General features: G+C 49.5%; 1 protein-coding gene across 1 annotated transcript in view; it reads left to right on the top strand.

The window, feature by feature from the left end:
- Positions 1-14,972, top strand: part of GLIS1 (GLIS family zinc finger 1) — a 265,928-nt gene that overhangs the window by 216,886 nt on the left and 34,070 nt on the right. Inside the window, 2 exon segments of the mRNA XM_020987813.2 lie at positions 7,733-7,838; positions 7,841-7,893. Coding sequence (XP_020843472.2) covers positions 7,733-7,838; positions 7,841-7,893 — 159 coding nt within the window.

Here is a 14,972-nt window from a genome sequence, read left to right as displayed (position 1 = left end):
GCCGGCCCCCTGGCCAAGGTGGGCATTAATGAGGGTTTCTGCAGGGGGCACACAGCCTCTCCTCAGGCCTGGCCTCCCCCCCGCCCCATAACTCATTTCCAACATGAATGTCTCTTGCCGCTGCCGCCACTGCCACTACCTTCACAGTTGGCTGCTTCTGACCCTGTCAGTGACAGGTATTCCAGACACAGCCCAGCATGAAACCTGAGAAAAACCGCCTGGACCGCCTCGGCCCTCAGGTGCAGCTCAGCTGTGAGAAGGGAGCAAAGAAAAACATTTTAGGCAATTGGACTTATTACATTAAATTGTTTGGGTAAGGCAGGCTGGGAGCCTCACGGAGCGTGTCCTCATCAAGCCAAGCCATGAGGCTGTGTTTTTAATTAGCTCTGGTACAAACAGAGAGGGTACTGGGGCAGCTTGGGGAGATAACTGGCAAGCATTCATGTCAGAGTCAGGAGGGGCCTAAGAACAGGGGATATCAGAGCTGGGAGGGCCTGAGAACAGGAGGTATCAGAGCTGGGATGAGCCTCAGAACAGGGGATGTGAAGGCTGGGAGGGGCCTTAGAACAGGGGATGTGAAGGCTGGGAGGGGCCTTAGAACAGAGGATGTCAGATCTGGGAGGGGCCTGAGAACAGAGGATGTCAGAGCTGGAAAGGGCCTTAGGAAAGGGGAAGTCAAGGCCTTAGAACAGGGGTTGTCAGAACTGAGGGGTGAGGAAGACATTGTGGAAGCATCATAGGATGGTAGATTTTACAGCTGGAAGAAACTTTAAGTGACATCTGTCTGCCTCTTGTCACAGATGAGGAAACTGAGTCCCAAAGAGGTTTAAGGGACTTGCCCAGGGTCTCACAGGTAATATCAGAGGGGGGATTTGAACCCAGATACTCTCACTCCAAATCTATTATACCACCCTCCTTTTAAGGCTCTGGACTGGCTTTGAGGTTCCTTTTGAGCCTGGAATGCTGTGATACTCTCCTTCAGTGGTGATCTAAAGCTGTCCATAGCCCACCTGCTTTCTGAAGGCTAGCCGGTCTGGCCCCAGCTTCCCCCTTGCTCCCCAGGCTTTGTGCAGGGCTGTTCTCCCAGCATCCCTTGTGTATGCCCCCAGGCTGTACCAGCTTTGGACAGTCCTAACCATTTACAGACCACAAGGGAAGTGGCTCCTCCCAGGTCACCAGGTCTCCTTACCTCCAGCCCATCCTTCAGACAGTTGCCAACTTAATATTCCTAAAGCACACATCTGCTGCTCCCTCTCTATAAACTCCACTGCCTCCCTATTACCCCTAGGATCAATCAGTCAATCAATAAACACTAAGTGCCTGCTGTGCTGAGCATAGGGATACAAAAATAGGCAAAGGCAGTCGCTGCTCTGAAGAAGCTTGCAGTCTAATGAGAGAAACCGCATGTGAACAAATGTATGCGAAGTAAGCTTTATCCATGAGAAAAAGGGGAAAAGTAAAAAAAAATTCAATTCAGTAAACATTTATTAAGCACCTACTATGTTCTAGCCTGGGCTGCTAGGTGGCACCAAAGTGCATAGAGCACCAAACCTGGACTCAGGAATTCTCATGTTCTTGAGTTCAAATCTACCCTCAGACACTTGCTAGCTGTGTGACCCTGGCCAAGTCACTTGACGGGGTTTGCCTGAGTTTCCTCATCTGTAAAATGAGCTGGAGAAGGAAATGGCAAACCCCTCTGGTATCTCTGCCAAGAAGACCCCAAATGGTGCTGTGAAGAGTCAGGCATGACTGAAACAACAAATAAACGTATATTTATGGACCATATGTTTATGCTGAAGGTATCTTTCTACCGTGTCCTTGGAATGTCGGCTCCTTGGGAGGAGAGATTATTTTATGCTTTGTCCTTGTATCCTCAGTGCCTAACACAGTGTCTGGCACAGGGCAGGTGCTTAATAATAATAATAAGCCCTGGGACCTGGAACAAGCCACTTCGTTTCCCAGGGCCTCAGTTTCCTCATCTGCAAAATGGATACAATGATACTAAGCCTGCTCATGTACATAGGGATAGATGTTTTGTCCTCCCTCAGAACAATCCTGAGAGGCTGCAGGGAAGGCACATATTAATAGGCCCATTGCACAGAGGAGGAAACAGGCTCTGAAAGGTTGTGACTTGGTTGTGGTCACATAGTGAATCAGAAACTAAGGCAGGTCTCTCTTCAGTCTTAAGCCTCCCTGTACCCAAAGTGCTGCTTGAGAAGAATCTGTTGTGAGCTGAGCCTCTTCCTCCCTCTCTCTGAGCGATCCCTTGGGCTTCCTGGAGCCTCTTATTCCCATTTTTTTCAGGTGTGGGCAGAGCCTCTGGAAGGCACCTGCTTTGGAGCGGGGTTCCAGGTTGTACCGCCTACTTAGCTGTGTGATCTTGGGTAAATCACTAACCTCTCTGGCCCTTGGCCAAAAAAGGAGAGGGTCAGAGTAGATGACCCCTAAGGATTCTTCTGGCCCTAAATCTGCAAACCTCTCTTTTTTTTAAGTTAAATTTTATTTTTTCAATGGTTGAGCATTTATTTTTACCCCTCTCACTTCCGTGCACCTACTGGAACAAAACAAACAAAACTTTTGTACCCAGTGTGCACAGTCAAAAAAGCGAACTCCCACCTCAGTCGCGTCCAAACAAATCTGAGCCCGCTTCTGTGGCCTGAGCCTCTGTGTGGAGGTGGGCTGTGTGGTTCATCGGCAGTGCTCTAGAATGTTGGTCGGTCATTGAATGGGTCAGAGGCCTCAAGGCTTTCAAAGCTGTTTGTCCTCACAGTGTTATTGTCCCTGTATACACTGTCCTCCTGGTTCTGCTTACCTCGCTATGCATCAGTTCATACAAGTCTTCCCATGTTTATCTAAAACCGTTGCCTTCCTCTTTTCTTAGAGCACAGTTGTATCCCAAGCTTCCAGAACCCTCTTCTCTTACAGATGGGGCTTCCCCAAAGCACCAGGGGCAGAAGGAACCCCCTTGGGCAAGTCTCTGAGACTGCAGTTCCTCCTCTATAAAATAGGGATGATATCAGCACCTGCCTGACAGGGTGCTTGTGAGGATGCAGTGAGATAATATGAATCAAGTGCCCAACAAACCTTGAAGGTTACAGGAATGCTGCTGCTGCTGCTACTGTCTCTGTTGCTGTTGGACCCCAAGCTCACCCCTACCTCTCCTACCCAACCAGGCCTTTCCAGTTATATTCATAAATCTTTTTTAAAGACCCACAAGGCTTTCACAGGAGCAGAGAATTTCAGGACAGGTGCAAGGAATTTGTCCGGCACTCCAGTATTGAGGAAGGGGGAAAATACTTGCAGATAGTGAGACAAAGTAGTGACCAGTGGAGACCTGACCCTGCTGGGCTGAGCAGTAGTTTTATGCCCTGAGGAGGTGCTGGCCGAGGGCCCCAGTGCAAGTGGCCCATCTGTTCCCCAGAGCTGGTGCTGGCGGCAAGAGCCCATTTCCTCAGGAGTCACTGCTTTTTCCGGGGCCCAAATGGGCAGCTGCAGCTCTGGGAGACACCCACACTGGTTGGCCACTTGGGCTGATTCCCTGCTTCAGATGTTATAAGGGTTTTTAATCAAAAGTGACAAACACTTACATGTTCCATATGAAAAAAGGGAAGATCAGAAGACCAGAGTACCTTAGGTGGCATCACCCAGTGAGGAACAGCAGGGTAGGACACAGATCTGCTCCCTCCAAGCCGCCAGCACACCGTCTGAGTCACTTAGTATACAAGTTAGGTGAGGCTTCTCATTGATATACATTTGGGATTTCTTTGTGGGACTTTTTGGTAGAGAAGAAACATAACCCAATATGAAATCTTGGGCAATCTCATTTCCCACATAGGGATCAGCCCTCCCCACTCTCATGAGCACCAGCTCATACTTGTCATCACCTATCTTAGAGTAAGGATTAGCACCCAGGGAAAAAACTGATAAAAGAAACCATTCTTAAGCACTTAGCCTCACAGTCACAGTCGGCTGAAACAGTCCAAGGGCACGAGCCCAGGATGTGTCTGGTTAATCCTGAGCAAGCCTGTGGGTTTCTTTTACGGGGAGACATCTGTGACTGTGTGTGGAGAGATGGGCTGTTGAGGGAGGGAAGAGAACATGGCTCCAGAACATTGCTAATACCCCCACTCAGGCTCAGGACACAGATCACAGGACTAAAGCAGGGAGATTTATTGCTAGGAGGGAACTTAGAGGTCATTGAGTCTACGCACCACCTCCCATTTTACAGGTGAGGAAACTAAGGCTGAAAGGTTAAGTGACTTATCCAGGGTCATGCAGCTACTAAGTGTCTAAGGCAGGATTTGATCACGATAATCTCAAAGATTATCCAGCCCAACCCCTCCATTTTACAGATAAGAAAACTGAGTCCCAGGAAGGTGAATATACGTGAAATACGTATGTTTATAAATATTAAGGTTTTATATATATGACATATAGGTCAGTTATTATAATAATATAATAATTATATCATATATAATTATATAATATTACAATAATAAAAATAATATATGGGCCCACATATATCAGTTATTATCATCTATAAAATGAGAATAAAATCCCTCCCCCCTTACTTCACTGGGCTGTTTGTGAGGATCAAATGGGACAGTAGAAAGGGGTTTGTCTCCGTGAAATACTCTACACACACCAGGCATTTATTACAGATTGGCATCGCAGAAGCTTAGCGGTCCATCCCTAGCTCAGGAGAGCCTAGCCACAACCTGCCCCAGACAGGAGGCTTTAGCTGTGTAAGTAGTGCTTAAGGGATGATCCAACCGTCCCATCGTAAGTAACAGGCATTCCCCATGGCTCAGAGTTGGATTGGAGCACTTGGGAATCCTAGGATATTAGCATCATGAAATCTTGAATATTGGTCACAGAATTCTAGAGTAATGGAATGTTCAAACCCCAGAACCCCACAACGTTAAGCTGTCAGCTAGGCGGTCTTAGAAATCTAGGCCGTCTGATCTGGATGGGGGTCTCCATGGCACTGGGGTACCTAGGAGGAGAATAGCAAGCAGAGATGCCGAGTGCGGTGCCCAGTCAGCCATCCAGCTGTTTATAGAAGGGCTGGGACTGGATCCCGGGTCTCCCCCCACCCCCACTTCATATTATTCTGAAAAGTTTGGGTTTTGTATTTTATTCTGAAAAAAAGTGGGGGTATAGAGTCCTGGAAAAGGAGCCAATGATTTACTTATCAAGTTTCTGCCACACACTAGGCACCATGCTGGGTACTGAGATACAAAAGCAAGGCACCAGAAGCTTGCTTTCTAATGGGCTGAGAAAACGTTCAATAGGAAATAAATAAGGAACAGTGAAAAGAAGGGAAAGTAACTTGGGGAGGCAGGGGGCGCTAAGGACTGAGGCATTCCCAAAGGCCTTGGAAGGAGGCAAACCTTGATTGGGGCCTGGGAGGGAGCTAGAAGCTGCAAGAGATGGGAGCAAGAAGGGAGAGCGTTCCAAGCCTGGAGGACAGACTGAAGAAAGGCATGAGGGTGAGATGGAGGGTGAGATGTTTGGGGAACGGCAGCTAAGCCAGTTTGGATAATCAAGGTGGCACATGCTTATTGGACAGTCAAGTGAACAGGCTGCCTAGAGTAAGTGAAAGAGAGATGTGTGGTATCCACCTAGAAAGTTAGCTTGGGGCCGTTTATAAAGGGCTTTAGGGGCAGCTAGGTGGCACAGGGGATAGAGCACCAGCCCTGGAGTCAGGAGGACCTGAGTTCAAATCCGGCCTCAAACCAAACACCTGACACTTACTAGCTGTGTGACCCTGGGCAAGTCACTTAACCCCAATTGCCTAGAATAAATGAATGAATGAATAAATAAATAAATAAATAAAAATATAAAGGGCTTTAAATACCAAGCACAGGAGTTGGCACTTTATGCTACAGGCAATAAGGAACCACTGGTGTTACAAGAGTGAAGGGTCAGGAGTGATGGGGTCAGAACGAAGCCTTAGGAATCTGACTTTAGCAGCTGTGTGAAGGATGCATTGGGAAGGAGATAAAAGAAAGGGAAAGGAAGCAGCAGAGACTTCAATGACCCAGGCAGGAGGCCGTGAGGGCCCAAATGTGGGCTGAGGCTGTTTGAATGAAGAGAATAGGAGAGACACAGGAGCTGTGGAGACAGAATCAGTAAGACCTGGCCACTGGTTGAATAGATGAGTGATAAAGTAGAGGGAAGAGTTGAGGATAACCTAAAGTGTTGGACCTGTGGAACTGGAGGGAGAGAGACAGAAAGAGAGAGGGAGGAGAGAGAGAGGTGGGGGGGAGAGAGAAAGAAAGGAGAGGGTGGGGTACACCTATGAAATTGGTCAATTGATAACTAGAGCCAGAAAATTACTTGCCTTGGGTCTCACAACCAGGTAATGGCAGGCAACTAGCCATCACTAGAACCTAGATCTTTAGACTTGTACAGTAATAGACATACAGAATTTCAGAATTAGAAGGAAAACTACCAAAGTATCCAGAAAAGATCCCTCTGTGCACACACGGGCTACCCCCACCCACAAGTTGCTATACTACCAGTGAGTAAAGAAACGTAGAGAATATTTGTGACCAAGAAAGATGGAAAATGCACATGTAGGGGACCAGCGTGGTCAAGGCAAATCTTGCTTCCATCTGTCGGCTGCTGACCTGCTCTGTCAGGTCCATCGCACTGCTCTCTGTAGGCACTGTTTGTCTGGTCTTTCAGTGCTGGGCAGCTCACTGTGTAGCACATCTTGTGGTCACTGAGCTGCTCTCTGCTAACATCTGCTGCGCGTCAGCTCTTCAGAGACATCTACTGGGCTCTCTTCGTCCTTCCTCTAACAAGGATAGGCTGACTTTTCTTAGTTGAGGCTGTGAGGCACCATACCCACCTAGCCAACAGAATAGTACCCTAGACTAAGATTGTCATTTTTTTAATTGCCTCTGTCCAGTGCTGATTCAAGTTTCATGGTCCAGGAAATGTATAATTTGGGATTCAGAAATTCCTTGTAACTCCTGTTGAATCCCTGACTGTAAGTTTGTGCCTCCAGTACCCAATTCGAGGGCGTGGATTCTCAAACCTCTAGGAGCCTCATTCCTAAGGTCCTCTTTGATTGGCACACAAATCCAGCTTGGGGAAGCAGTCAGGGTCCGCATTCCTGCTTTTTTTTTTTTTAAGGAAGTATTTCTGCCTCTCTGAGAGGCAAGGCTGCATGATGGAAGGAGCACAGGTCCAGATCCAGTGGGTGAGAAGCATCTCAGGGTTAGGGCTGGCCTCTTTTTGTCAGCTACAACCACACTTCTGCTGCCTTTAGCCTCAGATTTGGAATCCTAGACCAAGGTTAGAATTCCAGATCTGCTGCTTTCCCCAGTCTGACCCCCGGGAGTGGGTCAGATGACCACTCAGATCCCTCTCAGCCCTAATCTATGATCCCTGGAGTGACGCCTGGTTCCTCTTTTCCCCTGGGGAAAAGAGGCCTTCTTGGCCGCTATCTCCTCAGGCTTTGGAAAGTCGTGTTTGGGAAAAATCCTATCAAGCTTCACTCTTCAGGATAACCTTGTCCCCTTCGGAAGGAGATTCTAATGGGAATCACAGCAGATGTTTTCAAATGGTGGCGGGAGGAAGAAGAAGGAGGGAGGGACACGCACGATCTGTTCTTGGGTTGGGATTTGCCGCCCATACCTGCTGAGAGGCACTTGGCAGATTCCCCTCTGAGACCTTTGCCTGGCTCCATTTTAATTACTCTTTCTCTCCTCGTATCCAGTTTGAAGGATGCAACAAGGCCTTCTCTCGGCTGGAGAACCTGAAGATTCACCTCCGGAGCCACACAGGGGAGAAACCCTACCTGTGCCAGCATCCTGGCTGCCAAAAGCTTTCAGTAACTCCAGCGACCGGGCGAAGCACCAGCGCACTCACCTGGACACGGTAACTCCCCACAGCCCACCTCAGCCTTTAGAAGGGCAAGAAAAGAGGGGGAAGGAAGAGGACAAGCAGGAAGAGGAATGAGGGCAGGATTCTGGAGTTGGGGGGGGGTTGTCAAAGATAGGCCTTCCCACTTCCTTTCAGAAGAAGCTTTCTAGCAGATTCACCAAAAGTGACCAAGCCTACATATAAACCATCCCGGTTCTCATTGTACCTATTGAAACAATGTATCACCCCGTCACTGTTTCTTTGTTCCTCCACTTGCAGTACTGTGCTAATCATGCCATTTCCTTCCTTCTCCCACCAAAACAACACACAAACCAAGCTGCTTCCTTATTTCTGTCCTAGAGCTGAGAATTCGCCATTCCATTTCCCTCTTTTTTTCCTGCATCCCTTTCAAACAGGAGATGAAGGAGGGAGTTGGTCCAAAGAACCTGGGTGACCTCTGGCACTGGGACTTTGGGCCATTCTTTAGCAGGCTGAATCTTTCACTGTCCTCTGACTTCCCCCCACTACTTCTCTCCTGTCGGGGAATGAGTTGGGCCCTCACATTGCAGGGGAAGCTCCAGGTTCCCATGAAGCAGCTGGGCCTGTCCTGTATGGCCTGAACAGAACCTTGTAGAGTTAAGGGCCAGGGGTAGGAGGGCAGGGTTCTGACCAGGCTCACAACTTGGTCCCTGCAAGTCTTGGTATGAATAAGGGCCTACCTCTCTCTTCTTTCTGCAGAGGCCCTACAGAAGCTGAGGTTGCTTCCACTTGGCTGGACATCCCTTCGTGAGGCTTAAAGTCATTAACATGGAGGGGCTAGGCCATGAAGGGAGGCTCTGTTAACTTCACGTAACCCCCATCAGACTCTTGTCTACTGAAAAAACTTGGCATCTTGGCTTGCTCTGATTGAGATAACAATAACAATAATGAATTCACATATATATATATAATTAATACTCACATTTTGGACGTGCCGTTGTGTGTCTGCAAGCCATGGGACTCCAAAGTTCCAGGGGCAGTGGAGAGGTGTATGATGGGTGTTCAAGCAGGTGCCACCACATAATAAATAATTCAAGGAGCAGGATTTATTAAGTACCTTCCATGGTCTGGACACTGTCCTAGGCCCTGGGGATACAAAAGCCAAGAAATCCTGGAACAGAGGGTGTCATCAGTGAGATGTAGACAAGATGGGCTGGCCACATGGCCAGAGATGGGAGTGACCAATGGACAGTACCCAGGATGCTGAGCTGCTCTCTAGAGGGGATGCAAACTTGAGGAAGGCCCCCTGGGCAGTGGGTCACACCTGCTTCTGCTCCCAGGTCTGTCTCCAATCCCTACTAACAACAGGTGGGAGCCAGGGAATGTGTGGGCGAGTCAGAGCTTTCCTCCTAGGGCCTTTCAGCCACTGATTGACAAGGGGGAGAGAAGGAAGGCCACTTGGTACACTGAATTTGGAGTCAGGGGATGTGAGTTTGAACCTGTCACTTAACCACCTATCTGGTTTTGAAGAAGTCCCTTAAGCTCCTCTCTAATTTCCACATATATAAAATAAAGGGAATGACCGAATAGCCTCACAGGACCAGCTACATATGTACTATGGTCCTGTAAGCTCTAATCTCTTTAGGGGAGACAAGTTTGGGCTCATATGAGATGACACCATAATTTGCCAGAGATCATGAAGCTCAGTGATCCCTTTAGAGACATTTTGTAGGAGAGACTGCAGTTCTGCTCAGGGCTGGGCCACCCAGATGCTCTCACAGGCCCCTGCTGGCCATGAGATTCTGTGATTTTATGAAACTTGCACTGTGGCGTGAGTGAAGGCCTCTAGCCCAGAGAAGTGAGGAAAGAAGAGATGGGAAGCTAAGAACATCTCCCCTCTCCCCCAACCATGAGTTAATTCATCAGCCATTTTCCAAAAAGTCTTATGTCTATCAGTCAGACGGTCAACAAGCTTTTGTGAAGCACCTACTATGTGCTGGGCACTGGGCATATGAAAATAAAAAAATTTAAATAGTCTTTGCCCTCAAGGGGCTTGTTCTTTTGAGAGGCAGAATAGATAAATTAAAGATGGAAGGTATCTTAGAAATCATAGGGATAAAGGTAAAGTCTTACAGGAGGGCTTAAAAAATCAATTGTCTTAGTAGGGGATGAAGGAGGCATTTCCTGGGGAGTTTTTGTGGCCATCAGGGCCCGTGTGGCTTAGTTGAACAAGGAGCTGAGGCTGCACTGAGAGGCCCTCCTTGGCCCCTGTCCTGAGCTGGCCAGAACAAGGGAGCTAATAAGTAGGCCCATGGTCTCCTGCCCTGATCGTACCCCATTTGGAAGGTCAAGTTCAGTTCTGGGACCCCAAATTTAGGAAGGACATTGTTAAACTAGAGCATCCAGAGGAGGGCAGCTGGGATGGGGAAGGGTCTCAGATCTGTGCCATATAGGATTCTTGGAAGGAAGGTTGACGTGGAAAATAGAAGGGTCCTACCGAGGAGAGGTTAAACTGGTTTTGTTTGGTCTCGGAGGCCACATCCAAGAACAGTAAAGGAAGGTGTAATTGAAAAGATTTAGGGAAAAAAAGAAACAAAAAGGGGCAGCTCGGTGGAGCAGTGGATAGAGCACCAGCCCTGGAGGCAGGAGGACCTGAGTTCAAATCCGGCCTCAGACACTTACTATCTGTGTGACCCTGGGCAAGTCACTTAACCCTCATTGGAAAGAGAGAGAGAGAGAGAGAGAGAGAGAGAGAGAGAGAGAGAGAGAGAGAGAGAGAGAGAGAAAGAAAGAGAGAAAGAAAGAGAGACAGAGAGAGAGAAGAAAGAGAGAAAGAAAGAGAGAGAGAGAGAAGAAAGAAAGAAAGAGAAAGAAAGAAAGAAAGAAAGAAAGAAAGAAAGAAAGAAAGAAAGAAAGAAAGAAGAAGGAAAGGAGGGAGGAACGGATGGATGGATGGATTTAGGCCCTCAGAGTCACAGAGAAATTATTAACAATTAGAGCTCTCCAAGAGTGGAGAAGTAGTGAGTTCCCCATCACTTGATGTCTGCAACAAAAAGCTGGATAACCACGCATTACCTGTGTCATAATGGGTATTTCTGTGCAGGTTCAGGTTGGCCTGGGGGACCACACTTGTTCCTTCCAAGCTTAGGTTCTGTGAATCTCTGAACTGGTCCAACCCCTTCATTTTACAGAAAATCAGGCTTCCAGTGTGTCTCCGTGTTGACTGTCCTTGGCTAGTTTGCTCAGCTATCCATAAAAGCAAAGTGGTTATCCTGACAGATGAGCTATTTTCTCTCACCCATCTCTAACCTCAGACCCTTCAGCAGAAATTGGTGATGTCTCCTCTGGGAGCCCTAGATGGTGTCACAACTACTTCCCTCTAGTCCCTTCCTTTTGGGCATTTCTGGGTAGCCCCCCTAACCTGGGACCCAGGCCCTCTGGGTCCTGTTCCAGGTCCCTGGCTTTCCTCTTCTCCCTCATTCCATTTTGGGGCTTTCTAAAGCAACTTATCTCTTATCACATCTTGGTATGTAAGCAGAGCGTGAAAATGAAGGGACAGAGTCAGCCCTGAAATGTATCTGTGGGGTGTCCAAGGATGTCAGGTTGTGACCAGGAGTCCTCTTCCCCAAGTGTCCAAGAGATTAATTCATTCAATAAGCATATATTAAGCACCTGCTGCATACCAGGAACTGCGCCAGGCAGTGGGTATACAGAGGCATAAATGAAATAGCCGCTGTGCTCAAGGGGCTTCCAGTCTCCTGGACTCACAGCCATCCATCTAGCATTTATTAAACACCTGTTGTGGGCCGTAATGCCAGGTTGGCAGTAGGCATACCTGCCCTCAAGGAGCTTACACTCTACTGGGAGAAACAGCAGGATTCCACATAAGGAAATAAAAATTTACATACAAAGGAAATACAGGACAGTTTCAGGGGGCATCAGCAACTGGCAGGAATCACGATACCCCTTTATCCGCACTGCACACATTTATTAAATTAAATCTTTGCTATGTTTGTGACTGGTTCTCAGGGCTGGGCCAGGGAGGGACATAGGAGACAATTAAGAGAAATGAAGGCTCCTGCCATTCCAGAGCTTACAGTTATCAATAAACATTAATTAAGCACGTGCCAGGCACTGGGTGAAACACTAGGAATACAAAGAAAATTCAGAAATGGCCTCTGCCCCATGGAGCTGCCGTTCAAGCAGGATGGTCATTTCCTGACGCTAGTGCCTGGTCTGGTCCTGGGATGAGCTCTGCTGATTTCTTTTTCTCGGGGCGGGGCTGGCCAGCCCCTCACCAGATTAGATAGGGTCACTCTTAGTTGTTGGAAGTGATTCAAGAGCATTACACAGTTCTGGTGTTTTCTGGAAGATTTGGAATGAGAGACTGATCAGCCAGTGGGCAGACAAGCTCCATCCCTACTTCTGGATTCTCTTAGGGCCCTGGTGATCCCAGGAAGTATAGGGGAGGGGCAGGGGTGCCGATGGTGATGCTCTGGTAGGGAATTATGGTCCCCTTGCTAGCAGCTTCCTCCCTGCCAGATGCGGGTGGGCGAGCCACTTTGTCAGGCTCGAGTCGGCCCAGCCTAGCTCTCCTTCCTTCTTTCCTGGCCAGCCAGGAATCTGACCTCTCCTGGGGTCCCAAAGGGCAAGCCATTTCCCCCAGTACCCAGAAGGAAACCAGGACAATTCAGGGCCCCGGGGGTCCCTGGCAGAATGAATCCTACCCTTGCCAGCCTGCTAGGAGATGTGACCCTGAAGAGTAACTCCTCCTCAGAGCTGGCTGGCAGCCTGGTCAAATACCTAGGTCCTCTGCACCTCAAAAGCAGCTACCTTGCATAGATTTTAGGTATGTGTATGTAGCTGTTATTTCCCCTGATACAGACTGTGAGCTTCCTGAGGGCAGGGACTCTGTATCTCAACACAGCACCTGGGGTGTAGTAGGCCCTTAAGAAGTTCTTGTTGATGGATAGAATGTAAGCTTCTCAAGGGCAGGAAAGGCTTCTGCCTTCCTCCTGTCTGCCATGCTTATTAGCACAGTTCCTGGTGCACAGCCGGGTTTATTAGCATGCTTGCTGAATGACCGACTGATTCATCCCCTCGGGGATCTGCGCCTTGTCCTCCAGCACAGCCCGTCAGTCCCCGCGGCTCAGCCACGGCCTGGTGGAGATGCCGGGACCACCTGATGAGTGTCTCCTACTGAGCTGGACGCAGGGCGCTCCTGGGGCCGGGCTTGGCCCCTCCCTCTCTCTCCCACCCCACTGGGGTAGCCCTTGAGAGCCTGGGGGCCCCTGGGGCCTCTCAGGAGGACACCAGGGGAGGGATCTGGATTTCTTTGCACGCTGAGTTGCCTTTAGGAGAAGGGGGAGGGGAGGCCTGACTGGAACGGGCTGGTTCGGGGGAGGGCAAGGGCTCGCAAGCCTGCTGGCCTTCCCAGGCTACTGGGTCACGTTCTTCTTCAGTGAACCTTGTTACTCTCTCCTTATCCTCATCAGCTCCTTGTTTCTCACTCCTTTCTTCTCTCCTTTCTTTCTAAACGCAGCCATGAGCCTCTCCAGCACGAAGGTACGGTACAAGTACAACTTTCCTGTTGACCTTCCCAGTCAGCGCCGGGGGTACCGCTCCTCCTCTGCCAGCCCATTGTACAGGCAGGATAATAGAGTCAAGGGTAGTCAGCCAAGGGTGGGGAGGGCAGGCTATTCAAAGGTAGATGGGTCACCGTCCAGTCCAATCTATGCTGGAAGAAACCCTCGCCGCCTAGACTCACAATCAACACCATTAGACCACCGATCCTAGACTGGGACAGTAGGAAGGGACCCTCCAAGCGGCTTGCCAGGCTTGGGAGTTCGAGGTCTCCCTCTGGAGATCTTTGGGAGCCGTTGAATTATGGCGGCAGCCAAAGCCATGGGAGGGAAGGGGCTCCAAAGGAAGTAGGGGGAGGGCAGAGCCTTGGGAGCTCCCAGCCAAAGGGACCCAGAAGAGCCACAGAAGGAGCCGTAAGAAGACTGGGAAGAGGGTGACGAGAATCAAGAGGGTGGCAGCCCAGGGAGAAGAGATCACCAAGGAGGATGGGGGGGAGGGTCTGCAGAGGACTCAAGGACGGGGAGGCCTGAGGAGAGGCCGTCAGACGTGGCAGGGAGGGCTTCCTCAGTGACCTTGGAGCTGAGCTGTAACAAGGAATCCGCCTCCAGGACAAATGCCATAAACCTGGATGTGACTGGGCTGGAGCACTGATCAGGCATATCCTCAGTGGAGGGGAAGGGAGACAAAGCTTGGGGCATCCACAGGGCTGAAGAAGGCAGAGGATGGGCAGGGAAAGAGCTCACCCCAGCCTCCATCTAGAAGCTCTGGGTTCCCACTAAGTGCTAAACGTTGTTGACTCTTAGAGACTGCTTCTCCAATTTCAGCACCCTGGTGCAAAGCACCAGTGGCCCTGTCCTTGTTATTCCTATGCCTGAAAGAAAACAATTTCAGCTGAGGGGCATAGAATGGTGGTTCTAAAGCTAATTGTGTAATTGAGCTTGGCAGCAGAAGAGTGGGGCAGCTGGGGGGGGCGTGGGAAGGTATTTGAGGGGTGCAGTATTGCTATTGTTTAAGACTAAAGAGGCCCCTGGAGTGCTTGAGGGCAGATGGGAAGCAGCTGATGCAAGAGAGAAGCTTTACTGGGCTCTGGAGGCACGTCTCCAGGGACATCCTAGAAGGGATTCCTATACTTATGGGCTCCTACTAGGGTCCCAGGTCTAGAACTGGAAGGGACTCCAGAGACCATCCCCCACTTTTTACAGGTAGGGAAACTGAGGCCCAGGAAGGGAAAGAGACTTGCCCAGAGCGACACAAGTAATTGAAAATGGCAGAGTTGGGTGTTTGAACCCAGCCCCTCTGCCTCCAAATACACTGTACCCTATCCACTGTACCACCCTAGGTTGGACCAGGTTCCCCATCTCTGAGGTCCTTTCCAACTCCAGGATTCTCCCATGTTGATGAAATTGAGATTAGGGAAGAGCCTGGAGGCTGCGCTGTTCTGGGTGCTGCGAACCCTAGGGAGCCTGTCCCCTCCCGTCCATTGTGTCTGTAGATGGCAGGCACTGTACCCACTTGTGGGCAAGAGCTGGGCA

Source organism: Phascolarctos cinereus, unplaced genomic scaffold (genome assembly GCF_003287225.1).
Source record: "Phascolarctos cinereus isolate Bilbo 61053 unplaced genomic scaffold, phaCin_HiC Scaffold_5;HRSCAF=322, whole genome shotgun sequence".
Classification (NCBI taxonomy): Eukaryota; Metazoa; Chordata; class Mammalia; order Diprotodontia; family Phascolarctidae; genus Phascolarctos; species Phascolarctos cinereus.
The sequence above is the reverse complement of the archived record's forward strand: the minus strand, read 5'-3'. Positions and strand labels throughout refer to the sequence as shown.